We start from the raw sequence: 19,217 nt of genomic DNA on the forward strand, positions 1-19,217 counted from the left end.
CATGTGATTTACATCAGAATTGTCTCACATTTCTATAGGCACATTAAAAAAAACCTATAGAAGTAAGTGGAAATGTGAAGCCAAACATCAGCGCGCTAAGACATGTTTTTGTTGTTGCCAAAACTAGACATCTAGAAAGCCAGGGCTCATTCAGCACTATGCGCAGAAGACATGATTCTCGTCATGAAGAGAATCATTTCAGCATTTTCTACAAAGCGTCACCCCAATGTCTCTAAATACTGTCATACTCACATATTGCATGCTCTGACGAGGGGACAAATAGGTTTTAGGAGGGAGGAGAATGGGATAAACAAAAAAAAGACAAATAAGACAAAATAACAACCACAACAGTTAAAGGGTTATAAAAACACAAAATCAAATAAAGTGTACAAGGCTCAACTGTTATTAGGAACCACATCAGTGCTGACAGTTAAAGGTTTACTCTGTTGGTTAGTCAGTTCATTGAGCAGGAAACAGGATGGGACAAAAGCACAGGACAGGACAGCAGGATAGAGCTAACTCACCTTGTTCCCCAAAGTACTGCCTCTTGTTAAAGACCTAGAGCCGTCCATCTGAACGAGCAGGAAAGAGAGAGCCGCAATGCAGAGAGAGGAGAATGAGGGGGAAACAAGTGCAGGAAGAAGAGGGTAAGGAAACTTGCTGAGAAAATGCAGAAAAAATCAGGACTGATTGACAGAGAAACCTCACTGCATGCGAGGTAAGATAACTGCACCCGCAGGAAAACCCAGGGAGTCTTATGATCATATAAGTCAGGGTGAATAAATAAAGAGAAAATGAAGTTCAAGAGAGAAGCGATTTTTAACTAAATCAGCCACCAATGAAGACAATGAAACAACGGGAGTTACATTAGGTTAGAGGAGCACCTTTGTTATTCCTTTCCTACAGCCTGAAACTTCTTCCTATTTCTTTACATCACCTTCCCCCCCCCCCCCCCCCCTTTATCATGCTCACTATTTCCCCAGTAATTCCTCAGTTATTCATTAATGATGTTCTAACAGGATGATCTTTCCTTTGTTGTTTCTTCAGCTGCTCTTCTTTTAGTCAGACTTCTGTGGTGTCTGTACTAGGACTTACCTGTAAAGCTTCCTTGTTTCTTCCCGGAGTGACACCCTTATGGGAAGAGGCAACGTGAGCCATATACTGAATGACTTTCTTAGTGTTCTCTGTTTTCCCAGCTCCAGACTCGCCTCTGGAACACAAACACACACAATCAAGTTAGTAACACACACACATACAGAATAAAAAACATTCGCTTTACAAAATGTTGCACATATGTCTCAATTCTGAATGGTATATGTACTTTAAAAGCCAGAGAACACACAGGAACAAATGGCCAAACTCTCATTCATCACACCAATAAATATACGGCCCATGCAGTGCATTCAAAGCCACAGGTCTAAACAGAAAGCAGGTGTGGAGGATACAGGCAGCGTCAGTATTGTTGCTTTTGGAGAAGAACGAAGGAGGATGGGGTAAAAATAGCAACTGTAAAAGATCTAAAAGGAGCAGAGCAGACGCCTCGTCCCAAATACACTGATTTTAGATGCAAGAGGGACCCTTGACAATGACAGGAAGAGTCTGGCAGGAAGACATGATGACAGGGAGATGGACTGCAAGTAGGTAGACAAACCATGGGCACAAACAGACAGGAGGATGCCTTCCAATTACAGGCGAGACATCTTTGCTGAGATTAGCTTTTTTTGTCCTGATTATTTGAATTCCTGTTTAAGAACAGACCATACCAATATCAGTGTGCACGTTGATATGTCCTGCATTTGTAATTTTGCATTAAAAACTAGTCTTATCCTGATTGAATTATGAATATCTGCAACAAATGATACACAGATAAGAAGGCCAAAAAGTACATAAGGTAGTATTTTTGCTTCAAACAGACAAATGAAAGAGGCAGTCCCTTTATCTTTTATCTGTATTATAATCAGAGAAAGAAAACACATTTCAGAGATTAAGGTCATACATTTACAAGAATAAAACGAGATCGTAAAGTCATACATTTAGGAGGTTTTTTTTTATTTTGTCAAGGAACTTGCTTCACTTTCTGGGTTGGCGAGTGTCTTAGATATGTAACTGGGATATTAGGCGCCCACCTCCTCCTTACCTACAATGTTCCTAATGGATCTGATAAAAACTTGAATAAAGATAATGCTTATGATTCTTAAAATCTGAATAACTAAATGCATATGTGCATGGAGGCACCAATACAAACAAAGGAGGACACACTAAAACACACATACACACTCCAACAGAGGCAGTCTCAGTGTGACCCGTACAAAGATTCTCCAGACGGCAAAGTACAAAGCATTCACAGACACACACAAACACTGGCGTCCTACAGTAGGCTACTCACGTGCAGAGGATTGCCTGGTCTTCTCTGTCTGTGAGAGAAAAACAATGTGAGGACAAATGAGTGACAGATATATATAGAAAGATGAGGGTTAAACATGTTGTTTATTACGCGGCTGACAAGAGTTAACATGAGACAGCCGAAAGGATCCCAACTCTGCTTATTTAAAAGACCATGCATGCTGACGTGATTACTTGAAATGGCACTCTGTATGTAGTGCTGTATGGAAGTAGGGCTATAATGTAAGTGGGAATGCCCAGGATATTTTGGCCAGGAGAAACACTATTTTCACATCGTTCCATGCCTACTGACACCACAGGGTTTAATGAGTACTATATTATATGTGCTATTAGCCTCTAGCCCCCTGCTACTGTGTATATATCCCTGACTGTGCTCTGACTCTTGTCATGTCCGTCACTAATAAGCACATAGAGAGAAGCAGGTTCCCAACTGAACTAGTCTCTCCAGGCTGCTAAACCACACTGCTAGTCAATGGGAGGACATAGTTCAAACATTACCTCGCATTATTTAAGATTCACACATGTTCAGTCTAGAAGAATTCATACTGGTCCTACTGGTTCCATCACTGTGGAAACACACCTTCAACCTACCCCTTCATACGCAGACACAGAGCCTCCTCTGTGCTGTTCTCTAAGTAAAACATCCTGAGGCAGAGACGTTGCTCAATCCTCAACTGCTTTTTGGTGGTTGCTGGGAAAACTCTCTCATGAGTTCAACATGACAGGAAGGGCCCAGAAAAGTGACTGACATGCATTGTTGTCAGGAGTGTAATGTGTGCCTACTATCATCTCCACAACAAATACTCAACACCTTGTTACAAACCTCGCTGCGCCACGCCTAGGAATCTCTGTTGTCTAACCTAGTTCTCACTTTTAAAGACATTTGATAACAGCCACATGTCAAGACCGTACCACACCTTTAAAAAGCAATTATGGTGTGGCTTAGCGATCAAAGATCACCGAGAGGTTTCAGTGCTGCGTTGTAAGCTGAGCATAAAAATAATGTAGGAGTTAGGTAAGTGTCAGAGGTAGTCAGGAGTCAAGAGTTCATAGATAGTGTTGGATACCTTGTAGCATGCTGCGATAGGCGGCCTCTGATATGGCGTAGATGTGTGGGGGCATCTCGTGGCGTTTTTTGCCCCGGTACATGTCCACGATGGACTCTGTGTAGATGGGCAGGTTCTTGTAAGGGTTGACCACCACACAGAAGAGCCCTGAATATGTCTGGAGAAACACACAGAGCAGAGGGATTAACATTGACTGTATTCTCATCGTGAAATCCATGGAGCGCTTTATTTCGGCATCATTTAGTTTTGTTTATTAACTCCCTCTCTCTGCACATGCTCAGTTACTATAGCTAAAAGGTTTGTGCTTGATTCAAGAAAACGGTCAATAACTGTGGGTGGCTCCTGTTTGAAAACTGCAGGAGTAGCATTCTCTTATTAAAACAGTGCTTCAGCAGAAAGTACAGCAGTTAACCAAGCGTCAAGCAGTCAATGCAAATCTCTCATTTACATGATTCGATATATTATACAGGTCAGCAGCATTGTCCAAGATTACTGATTGTGACACGGTGAACTAGCGGTTAACGTCCATGGAATCGTCAACTAACACATTTTTATTCAAGCCAAATGTGCAATCCCTTTAAAGACTGACCCCTGACACCAATCACATCATAACACACACATGGTGACAGTGAGAAAATGTCCGTAGTCAGCAGTTCTTCTATACCACAGTTGGCTCATGTAAATTAGTGCTGCCTGATATGAGGAGCTTATCCAATAATGTTGACTCTCCCTTGAACAGTAATGCTTGTAATAACCTGCTTATAAGTTACGGCTCAATACCGAAAAATGTGTTGAATTGACAAAAAGACATTAATTCCAACATTCTTTTATCGAACACAGACCAGTCTTTTACAATGTGTCGGTTCATTACATTTTTTATATATATTTATAAATATAGTATATACATCGTGCAGGTTTAATCTTAATAAATGCTGCCAGCCATTTTCTACATGGCGTCCCTACATTCTGTGTGTGCATTCTAACTGCAGTGAAAGACATGATAAAGCCGTATAGCACTCATATCTTATCATATTGTAACACGCCTCTCAAAGCTATTCCAACAATCTATCACCGCTCCTCTCTTAATCTTTCGTCTCAGCATCATCATCCTTCAATTAACCAGTGTACAGCCAGCACAGCTATATATATATAATTCTACTTTCCTAAATGCTTCGTGGGCTTCATTGGCTTACATCACTATCTTCCCAACTATACCATACTACTCATATCTCTTCTTTGCACTCTCGTCCTCCTTTTCTGCAGGAGAAACTGGAGATGCCTCCCACTGCGACCACACACACATGGACAACTTTGTAAACTGACTCTTCTCCTCTCTCACACACCCCCCCTATCAGTTACACAGGAGATGCCAGAGGATCTGACACTTGCATGAACATCACAGGGAATGTGAACATTCTGTGAGAAGCGTGTACGCAGCTTCTTTATTAGTAATTCGTCTTGAACTCGTTCACCTTCCTATGCAGTCATTGTGTTGTGCACTCACATAGATTAAGCCAGAGTAGTATCTCTCTCTCAGGTTGTGTAGCACCGAGGCTTCGTTCAGGCAGGTGAGGTCGGCCATGTCTTCTACTTTGCTGAAGCGTGGGGGGTTCATTCGCTGCACCTCCTCCCTTGACAGAGTCACCTTCCTCTGGTTCTCTGTCAGCTCGACCTCCACCTCATCACCTCGCTCCTCCCGGATACTGGCCGACTGGGGGAAAGTAGGAGAAGATAGATAGAGGAGTTGAAGGTAGAGAGAGTTTATGTTCAATGTGAGAATGAGGAAGGAAGACACATTCATTTTGCTTTAGGTAGGTAAAACACCACAGTTAACATTATGTCTGCAATTATTAATCATTATAAACAACCATATTTTACAATTAGGAGCCCTAACAAGCAAAGCATTTACAAGATATGCTGTCAGGAAATCAATCCCACAATAATACACGTCAAAAAGTGCATTTAAAAAGAACACGTTTTTGGAGATGAACAGCTTTTCTCTTTTTAAATCTTATTTAACCTTCCTTTTTGGACTGACAAAGAAGTCTAGAAAACAGTATCATAAAACTAATATAGAGCTTCATCCCCAAAAACAATGGTCCAGTCTTACAGCACAGAAACCCAGCTGACTGAAGAAAGCCAATATTGAAAATATATTTGTAAAAATGTTTGACAGCATATCTGTCAGTGAGATTTAAAGTGAGAGTAGTTATTGAATTTGTCAGCAGACAAGAATAGATGGTGACAGAAAGAGAGAAACTCTCTTGTCATGCTGTCGGTCTTGTGCTTGTCGGACAGGAAGTGCACTCCGGGTCTGATCAGGTCACAGGATTCTACTCTGCTTCACTTGAGTCTCTCTGCTATTTGACATGCACAACATAAAAGATGTGCATGTCTGTGTGTGGGTGTATATTAGTCACAGATTAAACTAGATGCTCAGAATATGAAACTGGATGAAAGTGTGTCTGTCTGTTTGTTATGATTGTGTATATTTGGTTGTGTGTGCCATTCTCAGATCATGAGTATGAAATGAAGTCAGTGGTGCTACAACGGCCTCTCTAACATTAGCAGGCTGAAGGAGGGTATTGTTCTATTCATAGAGCTTTCTATGAAACCAGTCCAGCAGAGAGAAGGAGACTCAGAGACAGGACACACAATTCATATGTCGCATCCTACAATATATACCAATCAAACTCCTAATGTGCATGATACAAGTACCAAGGATAAGCGGAACAAATCATTTCTATGAAATGGACCTTGTGACAGTCAATTCGCCTAAATGTGTTAGAGAGCATCACAAGGCATATGAAGGAAACTATTAGGATGCATGAATAAAAGCATGGAATAAAGTGTATTTTCATAAGGACTGAAACCTCATAAAACATAATAACACACACACTTACAAAGACACACACACCCTGTGCTGCTTTGCTTCACTTGCTTGACACACCTCAATCAAAGGCACGCACTTTGAGCTAATTATTGACCAGAGGATTAATACTAGGATAGCGGGAAACAGGAAAACAGGTTGTTAAAAAAGGGATATTTACAGCAGCCATGGGATTCTATATGTATCATCTTTTTATAACCAGTATCAGTTTCTTTGCTGGAATGAAATGTTTCTCCATTTCTTTCAATCCCCGCCTTACCTCAAAGCCATGCTTCTCTGACGGCACCCACACCAGCCTCTTAGCCGCCCAGTCGGCCTGGCTGGCGGCAGAGAACGTAGGTTTGGAGTTGGGTGACCCTGGCGACGTGGCCCCCGATGTCAGTAAGCGGGTGACATCGTTGACACCGCCCCCCGTTGGCTTGGACATGGTTCTACTGGCACTGTGTGGGGAAAGAGAAGGTGACAAAAAGGGTCGAACATTAAAAACCAAGCCGGTGTTGAGACATTTTTTTCATCACAGGCCTAAATCTGGAGCACCGACGATGATGACTGACGATGAAGGACTGACGGACAGGGACACTGATGTGATTCTGTGTCAAGACACACAAAATTCATGTGCACCCACACATAAAGGAAGAGTAGCAGTGAGCACGCAAGCTGCATGCAGGCCATTTCCAGCTGAGATTGGGTCAGCGATGGCCTAATTGAAAGACAGCAAATCAAGGAGAAGAAGGGAGGAAGAAGACAGACAGATTCGAGGGTGGAGGGGTGGAGGGTTGAGGAAGAGCGAGATACATCAATCGACTGAGTAAACTGACATGACAGGCAGAGGGGGAGGGAGGGCGAGGAAGAGGAGGAAAGGGTGGGATAGCAGTGAAAAAAAAGGGCTGGAAATGGACTGAATATATTGTTAAGTGAAAAAAAGTGAAGCATCCTTCCTTCTACTAGGGGCCGCTCAGTAGGGATAAAACTCTAGTGAATCCCCCACTGAGGACCACGAGACACAGTGAGGTATCAGTAGCTAGTGGAACATGAAGAAACATGAACACATCCTCCAGCCAGAGACACTGTAGCGCTAGAACAGGGTGTTTTTTGATTTAGTCTGACAACTTAGAAATAATATTCAGCTGGGATTTGTGACAGCAGTTGTCTCGGTGGAGGAGAACGTGTGAAATGAAAACTTTCTTTTGAGGTTTTTGAGTGACATTGTTACAAATAGATCTGGGAAGCCACATTAGGACCATTCAATGGTAACTGTCACCCGTGGAGAGAACATGACATCAGAAAATAAGAGCTGCAACATTTGATTTATTCAAAGAATCAGCTTTTTCGAAAATACATTTGTCATTTTTCACAAAAAAATGGGAATCATTTCTGGCCACAGCCCGTCAATGTGAGTGTTATTCTATTAAATATACAGTTAATAACATTCAGTGTGTTAGCAGAAGGCTATTGACAACCCTGCAGCTTACAATCTCAGTAAAGGACTTATTACACAGCAACTACACATTCTACACATCTATTTTTCAAGGAGAACAGAAAGACAGTTCTTCCAGATAAGTGAATCTGAATTTCTTTTGGCAACCGACAAAGACATACCCTAACATTTTTCATTCAACCAGTCTCCCACGAAATCTGAATGACGCTTGATTGCTCATGTATTAATACACTGTTAAAGAACTAGTGTATTGTATCAAAATAATGTATGACCAAAATCAAAAACAGGATTTTATAAGGAATGAGTTGATACAAGGTTTTCGGGGGATGAGGCATGCTTGACTAAGAGCAAATGTCAACTTTGATCAGACAGGTATTTGCGCCGGCCAGTTAACAGTTAGGCGTCTCCATGCCTCTACAGGTATGTCGTTTGGCTTGATTCCTGCTATGTATGTCAGTCTCAGTTTTTTCCATTCTGTCTGTTCCTGACAGGGCCCAGTCCCCAACCCTGCCTTAACCCTACCTGTTACTGCAATACGACACAGGGTGTGGAGTCATCACGATTACAAAAGAGTTGCCACCACCCAGCAACTCAGTATGGGAACTATGTGATCCCTCAGTGGCATCAAACAGCTGAGGATCTGATTTTAAAGACCGGATTGATCCTAGTGTTCTATAATTGTGAACAAATCCTCCCAAAAAAGACCAAAACTAAAAATATGGTATTTCATTTTTAAAGATTCCCTACTTTGTGCCAAACTGAGTGTTTCTACCAAAGCTGTTTAGAAGCTTGTCATTTGGTTTTGTGGCCTTTGATTTACTACAGCTGTCGGCCCCATAGTTTTAAAGCAAACATAAGTAAAAAGGGAATTGTTGGGGAATACTTTCGGCAAATTCTTTTCATACTGTGGTGACAAGTTTGTGGTTTTGTTGACAATTTACTTTTCTTCTTGAAGGTATTGGACTCGAATAAACTTTGTTATTACACACATGGATAGCACAATGCACACAGTGAATTTATAATCCCGATGTAACCCATTCTAGTATTAGTAGAAGCGGGCAGCTACTGTAAAGCTCCTGGGTTTAGGGCTAACCATTGCAGGGCCTCCTTGTAGCAGACTGATATGTTTTTAATGGTTATTGGATTGGAGGTCTGTGTACATAGGAATGAACTGTATGTCAGTCTTTGGCTATACACACCTTACTTCACCATCATCATCATCATGAGATAAATCAGCCTTATTATTCGATCAGCTTTAACATTGATAATAGAAGAAGACTTTGCATGTCATCATTTAAGCTGCAGTGTGGGCTGCTGCTGATGCCAATGATTCACCTAAAGCACATTCTTCACACACACACACACACACACACACACACACACACACACACACACACACTCTCTCACACACACACACACACACACACACACACACACACACACACACACACACACACACACACACACACACACACACACACACACACACACACACACACACACACACACCTCACAGGTTGTCGCAGTACAGACCGGACTGACCATCAAACTCATCCTGCAGCAGCTGGAGTTGCCAAAAGCTGACCGCTCTCCTCCATAGCAACACCAAGCAGCAGCCCACAGACAATACCTCCAGCGTCAGAACTGAGGTCATTCAATGCGGGGGGTCCTGTGGGGGGTGTGCCCCTGTATATGTCTGTGTGGGTAATAAATGTGTGGGTGTCTGCGCGTGATTGTGCGTGTGTTAAACGGGTGGGGGAGCAAAGAGGAGACGCCTTTTTTCTTCAGCTTGGCATCCGTGATGGTATATTGTGTCATATGCGCTCTGTAGCGGACACTGATGTGGTATTATTAAGCCACTGTGACTATGATGATAACTACAATGCAGCTGCAGAACACTACAGCTGCAGTGACCCCTAAATATTACCTGCATTTTAGGTCTGTTGCTACAGCACAGAAACTGACGAAAGCAACCACACCTTGAACATAAGACATGAACAATCACATGAGCCCTAGTCTGAAATTGGTTGTGAACCGCATGTAGCAACAGCAAAGCCATTCTCGCTGAGAAAAATAGCCATTATTATGATGTGACACAAAGATCACAGTAGGCCAATAGGCTTACTAATAATTGTATGGGTCGAAATCCCTTTTAATGTGGCCATTCGACAGTTTTAATGCCCAGACCTCAGGTTGTCTGGATGAAAGCCCCTCTGAGGAAGCGAACATAAAGATGAAAACTGAACGTCTCTTGTCCCAATACGTTTCATTATTAGGGTGTAATGCCACCGCATTTAGACCAACCTAGCGAGGTTAGCCAGCTACTCTGAAATATGATACGTTCAGGATATTACACTGGCTAATAACGAGTTGGATTAGAGAAAAGGGAATTAAATCTCTTACCTTCAGGTTCGGCTCAGAGTAGTGGGTAAGGCTGTGATGCGAGGAGAACCGGGGTGAGGCGTTTTCGTTGGTATTTTCCTGCCTGAGAGGTGTGTGTAGCTCACCGCATATGCGGTTTTTATCATTGCACCGCTCTCTCGCTGGAGCCGCACTCACTCGGCAAGAATAAAACAGGGAGCAGTGAGGGCAGGGCGACGGCTTCAGTCCGGCAACACACTTCCTGATAGCAGACCAACCAGGTTCGAGAAGACGGGTTTTAGTCAAGCCTTAAAGAGAAAATATTCCAATCAAAAACTACAACCGAGTATTAGACCCGCCTCATGAATACGACGGGGTCTATCCGCCCCACAACTGGCATTAAACGGGTGCGGCAACAAATGGCGTTAACGGCAGCTCGATTACCTCCGCCATTAGCCAATGAGAACTGACAAGAGGCGTGGCTTGCTGTAACTGACGTGACAATCAGCCAATTGGAACGCTGCAGCAGGTGCCTGTGCGGCACTCTCGCGCTAGAGTAGTGAGATTTGCGCGCCCTTTGTTTACCACTGAGTGGCGGCGAGTGTCCGCAGACACAGATCTCAGATCGGATTTGTTTGAATCCCCAAACAAACCCAACCTACGCGTTGCTTTGAATGATCTGATCGCAGGCGCGTGATTCAGATCACATCACGATATCCGACTGTAGCTGTGGTACCAGGGTTCCAGGGCTAACGGTAACTATATTAATAGCAAGTTGACATCAACTTTTAATTTTTATTTATTCAGACAAATTAAACAAGACATGAAAAAGAAGTCGCTCTCACTACCTGTGGGATTGTGTCTTTCAGAAGTGGTCACTACAGAAGAGTGACCACTTGAACTTCTGGAAAATATTATTTTTCCTATAAAAACTCACTGCTAAAAAAGTGTATGTGTTAATGACCTTTTGCTATTTAATGGCAAGTTACGTTTTTTAAAATTATTATTATATGGTTATACGATGTGTTTTATTGTTCTGACTTATCGGCAATCAGCAGTGTTGCAGTAGGTTACAGGTAATTTGCACACAAGTGTCAACACAATAAATATATCAAAGTTCAGACGATCTATGCAAAAATAGATGTTGAGTGTGGTGATAAATTACACTTTACTTCTGGTTGATATATTTCAAAATGATCAGTAGCATTAAGGAAAATCAATAAAGAAGCCAACAATAAATGCAATTCAATCCCTGTGTTTTATTTTCTCTTTAACACAGTTCAGTTTCTTTATGAAGTGTCCCGTGCCTGAGGCAGTTTTGAAATTACATTTCAGTGGTGAATCAGAAAGGTTTTCCTTTATCTTTATAAAAATGACCTAGGAACGGTAGCTACAGCCTATATTGGTTTCATCTTATTCATTAATTAGAAATGTATATTATACATACTTATGATATAAAAAGTGTGAACTGTGAGAGTTGAATCCTAATCAACCAGTGAAATAACCCAAATAACCTACGTGTTACTGGGGTTTTGAAAAAGCGCTATTGTAGTTAAAGTGATGGTGCAGAAAGTTCAAGTTACAAGTGGAGGCAGGGTGAGAGACATGACCCACCATGCTTCCTATAAATAGAACATGAAGCCATAAAGGAGAAGTATAAGAGAGGACACAAACCTAAAACAGCATTAACACTATTCGTAAAAGATAATATGTTATAAACACCTCAAACGCCCCTGAGGTAAATATCTTTCAATAATAATTGTGAAACATTGTGACCAATGCATTCAGGTCGACGTGCTGATCCAGCAACACTACTGTGATGTTTAATGACTGATTCAACAAGTCTCCATATAGATCACTACTTTTGCGCAAAGAAACAATTTGCCAGGATGTGCGTTGGACAGGCTGATTATGGGTCAACATTTAATATCATGTTAACTCCTGACACTGAGTTACCTTCACCAACACATTCTGTAATCAAATACTTAAATACTCTGGTGGTTACATGATCTAAAATAAACAAGAGCATTCCAAGTGTTTGCAATATTACTACAAAGTGCAAAAAAATAAATAAATCGTAATCTCCAACAATACATCTGAAAGTCCCTTTATGTTATCAGTGCATGTTCATAATGAGACTCCTCCATTACTGAGCAGAACATCCTGCAAAGTGATTGCAAAAACACTCATGCATAAGACGTTTTATGCAAATACACACATAAGGTTTAAGCACATTTCATTTTAACATAACATCAACTGCTGCAGATGAAGGGCCAGTTGCAACATCTCTGGTTTGTTACGAAGGCACCGCTCACTACACTAGTCTCACAATTTGTGAGAGAAACCAAGAATTAGAGTAGGGTGTCCCTTAATGTAATGGGCACAAAAATACTGAATAGTTTTATATGAATCTGGTGTATTGTCCAGATCAATCCTCATGTACTTGTGCAGATGTTAGAAAGAGGCTTTATTTATATCAACTCTACCACTCAGTTCAGCTATATCCTAGTGCTGTTGGAGGTGACTTTAGGCCTCCTGTCCATGAGAGAAACCACTTTAACATCAACCATCGAGGGTGTCCCAAATGCCAAGAGAATATAAAGATTATATTAGCTCAGTTGCTACCATTTCAAAGTAATAGAGCAAGAAAATACTGTCTGGTTGACTTTAGCAACACATGAGAATATACTGTGGTGCAAGAAATAATGTATAATAATGAACTAAACTGGACAACATCTTCTGTTATTGTGTCTCACTGCTTTAGTTTGAAAATGACGAAAGCCTCAATAATTCCTCTGACCTCAAGCAAATGTTACATCATTGAACATTTTTTGCATTACAAATAGGAAAAAAAGCCCCAAACAAGAACATAACACGGAAAAGAAACTGCTCAAAATTGCTGCTACTTTTCAGCTGTTTCTCCATGTCCATGTTGTTGCTCTACAAGTAGCCTTAAGTCAACTATATTCCCAACAGCTCCCCCTAGCTCAAAGTCTCACAAAATATACACTATCCATACTTACCATATGAAAATAAAACAGTATAAATGATAAATCAGCATCATAGTGGGTTACATTCCTGAGTTGTACCTCAGAAGGTACACTTCCATTCATTTCCTACAGAAGGACCTTAAACAGAGGTCAGCAATGTCAGCAGATCCCCAAACTGGAGGTGCAGTTACATGGTAGAGCCACCATGGGGTGCTCTTGTATATTGTGCCACAGGCAGTAGAGTCAGGTGGGTGTGTTGTGGTGTGATGGGCCAGATGCAGTCTTAGCAGACAAGTTTTCAATTATCCTGAAAGATTGCCAGGACCAATCAGACAACTAAACCAGTGTAGAAACCCTGCTCCCCAAAAGAGTGACTCAAAACCTCCCACTGTCTCTCTATCTGTCGATTTCCTCACATGTCCCTGAGGTATCTAATCTGTATAGTAGCACTCATTTCAGTCTTGCAACATTTTATAGTGGATCACTTAACTTGTTCCTGTTCTAGACTTTCCTTCCTCTCCAATTGCTGTGAACAAGGCCACTTCCTATGATTTATCCCTACACTGGCCCCATTTCCTTTTAATCCTGTCTCTCTTGGTTTGCCCATTCCTATACCTGTCTTACCCTCTCTATTTGCCTGTCTTTCAAACCACTGGATCAACTTCCTGCCTCTATCCCCTTAAATCCTCCTGTCTCACAGGTTCAGTTGTAGTGGAGATGTTCTGCCAGGGATTGCCTTGTGGTCGGAGGGGATGGAACTTCGGGGTCTTTGCCAGACTCTTTATCGGGGGAGTTTAGCTCCAGAGCCACTTCGTTCTCATAGCAGAATGACGAGCGTGAGCCATGAATGCACCTCTGCTCGAGCAACTCCTTAGCGCTGCATGAAGGGGTGTCCGGGATTTCATATGTCCGATGGAAGAACGAGTAGTCCACCTGGAAAAACGGCAGAAGCCTTTTTAATACGCATTTTATTGTAAGGTTACAAGTCGACAGTCTAAAGCCAGGCAGCCTAGCAGCTCTGTGAGGCTGTATTTGGGTTTAGCAGTGCTATTTTCACAATAATAATATTGAGATGCTGATATTTGGAAAGTCAATGGTATCTGTGTTAAAAATCTAAGTGTAGTATGTTATTATAAAGTAATTATACTCGTAGATTCATCTGTGCAGCTCTATTTTGCAGACCTTAGGTCACAAACTGAAGTAATGGACATGCCCTGTATCACAAGGATTTTCATTGTACATTGTCCAGGAACCTTAAATATCTTTGCTAATCCATCTTTTGGTTGAAGTATTTATTTTTGCACCAAAGCAATGATGGATTGACCAACCCACAACCAGCATTGCCACCCCTAGAGCCACACCGCTACTAACATTAATAAATATGCAACCCTCTAGTATCATCCTGTCCCCCCCCCCCCCCTGTACAGTTAATCTCTACTAACTTCCTTTCTGACCTGGTAGCATTCTTTCCTCTCGAAGAGCACTGGTTCGAATCGGTGTCCCCAGAGGATTTCAGAAGCCAGATATGAGCTACGACACTGTGTGGTCATGGCTGTGGCCTCCACCATGCCCTCGAGTATGACCACCACCTCCATTTCAGAATCATTCTCCAGAGTCTTTCTGTCGATCTCAAAGAAGGGTGACTCGTCATCGATCTCATGGACAATTGTCACTGGCGAGACCAAGAAGATGCGGTCTGTGCCGTTATCAAAACCCACGTTGATGTCCATATTGTCCAGCGGAAGGAACTCTCCCTCTTCTGTCACCCTTGGCTAAAATTGAGAATGGGGAAAAGTCACAATTTGATACATTAAGCCTTAGACATTGCATGTTGTGATCTTGAATGGAGGCTAGAACCGATTTCATATGTGAATCAAATTAGCCAAAAGCTTGGGTTACATGATCAAGTGAAGTGAAATCAAACCTTGTAAAGAAAACGAGGGTTAATCGGAAACCTTGAATATTGTCAATGGAAATTTTAAATACACTTTAAAATACCAAATTTCCGAAAGTCATCTTTAAAAATTACATTTCTGAACCTGACGCAAAAGCTTGGTATTAAGTAACTTCAGTCATACATAGGCTTAACATTCACCCAACTCTTACTATGGAACAATATCCAGACCCAGCATTTAGAATTGTATTTCTTTGATCCTCGCAAACTTAATCCCATCTGCCCTGGGTGAACTTTGATATGGTCATGCTATTAAAAGAGATCAAATTCTCCATGCTGTAGTAGCAATATTCCAGAGTTTACCCTCTGGAAAGCTCCAGCATCATAAACACAGTTATACACAGCATGGATGATGACAAACATTCAGAAACATAGGAAACATGTTTTAAACTACCCACATAAAGCCAGACTGTATGGTGAACATAAGCATACACACAGTACAATCACCTAACCCACATACAGCAGACATAAGGGAAGATGAGATGACGAAGGACAATGGCTCTCAGTTAAAGAATTGTGGGCAAGTTAATCCATGGTAAATCTTCCTAACCCCTGAGGGAAAATAAAACAAGCTCTCATTAACTACGGTCCACAGAATACAGGCCAGATGGTCTAAGCGCTCTCTCTTTCTCTCCACTGCAACCTTTTTCCCTCTACCGTTATCTCTCTAAACAAATTGAATTTTGTGGGGTAAATTGGTTTAATATCTGTTTTAGCATGTCCAATTTACATCATGTAACATAAAATGGAAAGGTTTTTGTGTATGATAACTGCCAAACTTTCTGGCCCCTCTCTTTCTTATCATGGTAATTATCCGTCTAGCTTCACTCACCTTCAGTAGTTGTGCTCGAACATGTGCCTCTACCAGGTGGCTCTTGCGTAGGTTTCCGACCCTCCACATCATGCAGAGTTTCCCATCCCTCATTGCTACCACAGCTGTTTCAGAGAACACCAGTGTCTCGTTGCGCTTCTTGGGCTTAGCAATCTTTGCCATTACTGCCCCGATGATGAAGGCGTCGATAATGCAGCCCACAATGCACTGCAAAATGACCGCAATCACCGCCAGGGGACATTCTTCGGTCACACTTCTGAAGCCGTAACCGATGGATGTTTGCGTCTCCAATGAGAATAAAAAGGCTGCCATGAAGCTATTCACTTGGAGGAAGCATGGCTCCTCTACCACTGCCTCTCTATCAGACTCTCCTCCCGATCCGGCTTCTCCTGATCCCGGAGAGGAACCTGAGCTGGGGGTTAGTCTAATGGAGAAGTCCCCATGCATGGAGGCAATGAGCCAGAAGGCAAATCCAAAGAGTAGCCAGGAGAGAAGGAAGGAGAGGGTGAAGATGACTAGCATCCAGCGCCAGCGGATGTCCACACAGGTTGTGAAGAGGTCGCTGAGGTAGCGCTGGCCCCTCTCGCTCATGTTGACGAAGGTGACGTTGCAGCGTCCGTCCTTGCCCACAAAGCGTTGTCGGGGCCTACGGCTCGAGCGCCTGGTTCGCCGGCGTTTGGTAGTGGAGGGGGAAGAGAGCGATTCCTGGTCCGAGGATGAACGGACCTTTCCTCTTCCCCCTACACTACTGCCTCTTGCACTCCTCAGCCCTGAGCACATTCCTCCTGCTCTCACCCCGCCTTCTCCTGCATCTCCCCCGACTCCAATGGCACTCTGCCTCCGTACATTGTTGGTGTTGCTCTGGAGTGGTAGAGGTATGCCGTTTAGGGCGTGGGTCGGGGAGAGGCTGGTTGGGGTCGCTGACCCTGTTGGACTCCCCCCTGCCCCAGCCGTATCTGCGGCACTCTGTGCCAGCCGCATGACCTCCTCCTCCTCCACTGGCCCATCAACCACAGCACTGAAGCGCCGTTTCACACGTGCTGCTCCCATCGTGTATAATAAAGTGTCCTCCTTCGTATGGTGAACAGTAATTGTATTCCTCAGTGTTGCCTTGATTTGATTGTTGATGTTGCAATAAAGCTCTGTGATACAATCAATTCAGTGTGTAGTGCTAACAGTGCAATCCGTCTTTCAGTCCTCAATGAAGAGATAACTGCAAGTCCATAGAGACAAATTGTAACCAGATGATAATGCCCTCCAAGAACATTGCGCAGTCACTTACTTTCCCCAAAGTATCTCCCAGAAGAGTCATGGGTGCATTAAATAACAACAAATATCCTTAAATCATACTCCCTGAGCGAGGCGAGCTGAAAAGAAGAATGTCAGCAGCAGTCTGAGGAGTCTATCACTCTGACCCAGAGTTTACGGTAATGTCTAGGAGTGGTGTGGCTGGATTGGTCAGGAAAGCATGCAGGATTGGTTCAGTTCAAAACAATAAAAAAGGGAAGCCTCAAGCAGGTAGAAGGTAACAAAAGCTTTAAACTGATAATGCAATCGGGTAGCAGGTTGAAAGATGACATATAAAGGATATACAGCTTGTTACAGGGTTCTTACTGTGACAAGATGCATACAAGAAAGATAAATGCAACAACTTAACTTAAAATGGGATGATATGATAAAAACATTTTCAACATGCAGCCAAAAAAGAAAGAAAAATCATGCCAATTCTTACAAACAGTTTCTCCAGTTTCACAACCCCTTGGTATGGGCATGAGGAAAAAAAGAGTACAGTTCTTTCAGTACACTCAAACGTCTACCATCATAAAGTACTATTCAGTGCAAATATGTCTTTGATAAAGCATTGAGTATAGCAAATACAATAAGCATTACATTTCAGTTGTCAAGGAAATATCTTTGGCCAATAAGAGCACCCCAATAGAAGAGCCATGTCTGGTTTGTTATTTCCTGTTCGATGTCACTGCTTTAACAATTTCACATTTTCTTTCTAAGGGTCTATACATCTGTATAATGGCCATTGTCTTTTTTTTCGGGATGTTTTACTGACTGAATAATATTGACCTGAAGGACAGTGCTGTGCAACACTTAGTCTCTCACAGCAGACATACCTCATTACAGCTCAGCATTACAGCTAAGAAATCGCATTTACCTGACAAAAGATAGGATGAGAAGAAAAGAGAGAGTTTACTTTGATCAATCTCCAACACTACTCAAGGTTTAAGCTTCCCATGATATAGAGAGTAAAAGGTAAGAATACAGGTCACCTGGGGAAGCTTTCTATGATGGGAGGCGGGGCACCAAAGTGGATAGATCAGGTGTATGCCACCGAAGGAGAAGTGCTGAGGACTAAAGGGGCTGAGTAACTGGGCTTGTGGATTGTAGTGTCCTGCTCATCATCTCTGTTGGAACTAGGTAAAAAAAAAGGCAGCCTGGACATGAGAGGATTTCAATAAACAATAGAAGACTGTCATATGCAGATGCACTATGGACCTTTCGAGTACAATATGAAATCATGCATGAGCATGCAACATTTACTAATATACAGATAGAATTCTTAAAAATCTGAAAATCAAAAAGGTATGCTTGTATATTTAGTATTTACCTTGCCCAACCATTTCAGGGGAACTCTTCCACGTATTCCTGACCATTACACAGAATTTTCACATACTCGTTGGAAGTAGACCATTAACATAACCCTGCACTGCGGCGAGTACAATCCACTGCTATAACGGTACAAATATAGAAGCCATTTCCTTCACCCAGCTACAGCAGGGAGGACAAAAGTCTATAACAAATGGAAATGGGGAAAGAGGTCCCTCCTGAAGTGTGAAGTGTCATAAGGGTTCATCTTGGCTTATGTGTTGACCTCCCTGTATGACACATGTTCAGTGTAAAGCCATTGATCTTTGGGGGAAAGTCAAGGAAAGAGTCTGCTGGTTTTCCGTACTCTTTACCAAGATGCTGGCTGTTTGTTTTATTTTTCCTTTGACAGTCTTGAAAGAAATGAGGACAAACAAAAAGAGAATAACAATTAAAGGCAATGAAAAACATTTAAAACTGCTGAAACTGATACATCCTTTTGTCTCAAAAGAGAGCTTTCTCTCTTGAAGTCATTGAATATATTCAAATCTTAAACAGACTGTATATAACATAATGTACCTCTTAGATACTCTCGTATTCAGTCCTTGGGTTGGTACTGGATATTGTCATCGGTCAAAGATAGTGGAGTCTTTCCTTTAGACCAAATTCCATCAAGACACTTGC

The 19,217-nt window shown here is 42.2% G+C and overlaps 2 protein-coding genes across 4 annotated transcripts in view; both read right to left on the reverse strand.

The window, feature by feature from the left end:
• Window positions 1-10,343, reverse strand: part of myh14 (myosin, heavy chain 14, non-muscle) — a 28,230-nt gene extending 17,887 nt beyond the window's left edge. For all 3 annotated transcript variants that reach the window (XM_063878963.1, XM_063878962.1, XM_063878964.1), the window contains exons 1-7: window positions 10,202-10,343; window positions 6,620-6,800; window positions 4,975-5,181; window positions 3,471-3,627; window positions 2,387-2,414; window positions 1,096-1,210; window positions 253-264 (exon numbers count right to left, since the gene is read on the reverse strand). In XM_063878963.1, the coding sequence (XP_063735033.1) occupies window positions 253-264; window positions 1,096-1,210; window positions 2,387-2,414; window positions 3,471-3,627; window positions 4,975-5,181; window positions 6,620-6,787 (687 nt within the window). In that variant the 5' untranslated portion in view covers window positions 6,788-6,800; window positions 10,202-10,343. The remainder of the gene's footprint in view (window positions 1-252; window positions 265-1,095; window positions 1,211-2,386; window positions 2,415-3,470; window positions 3,628-4,974; window positions 5,182-6,619; window positions 6,801-10,201) is intronic.
• Window positions 10,344-11,439: 1,096 nt separating this feature from the next.
• On the reverse strand, window positions 11,440-16,985 carry kcnj14 (potassium inwardly rectifying channel subfamily J member 14). The gene is made up of 3 exons (XM_063878966.1): window positions 15,936-16,985; window positions 14,604-14,921; window positions 11,440-14,082 (listed from the first exon to the last, which is right to left on the reverse strand). Exons 1-3 carry the CDS (start codon window positions 16,983-16,985, stop codon window positions 13,852-13,854), a joined length of 1,599 nt encoding a protein of 532 aa, XP_063735036.1. The 3' UTR covers window positions 11,440-13,851.
• Between the last annotated feature and the right edge of the window lie 2,232 nt (window positions 16,986-19,217).

The sequence above is a fragment of the Eleginops maclovinus genome, chromosome 3, assembly GCF_036324505.1.
Source record: "Eleginops maclovinus isolate JMC-PN-2008 ecotype Puerto Natales chromosome 3, JC_Emac_rtc_rv5, whole genome shotgun sequence".
Lineage (NCBI taxonomy): Eukaryota > Metazoa > Chordata > Actinopteri > Perciformes > Eleginopidae > Eleginops > Eleginops maclovinus.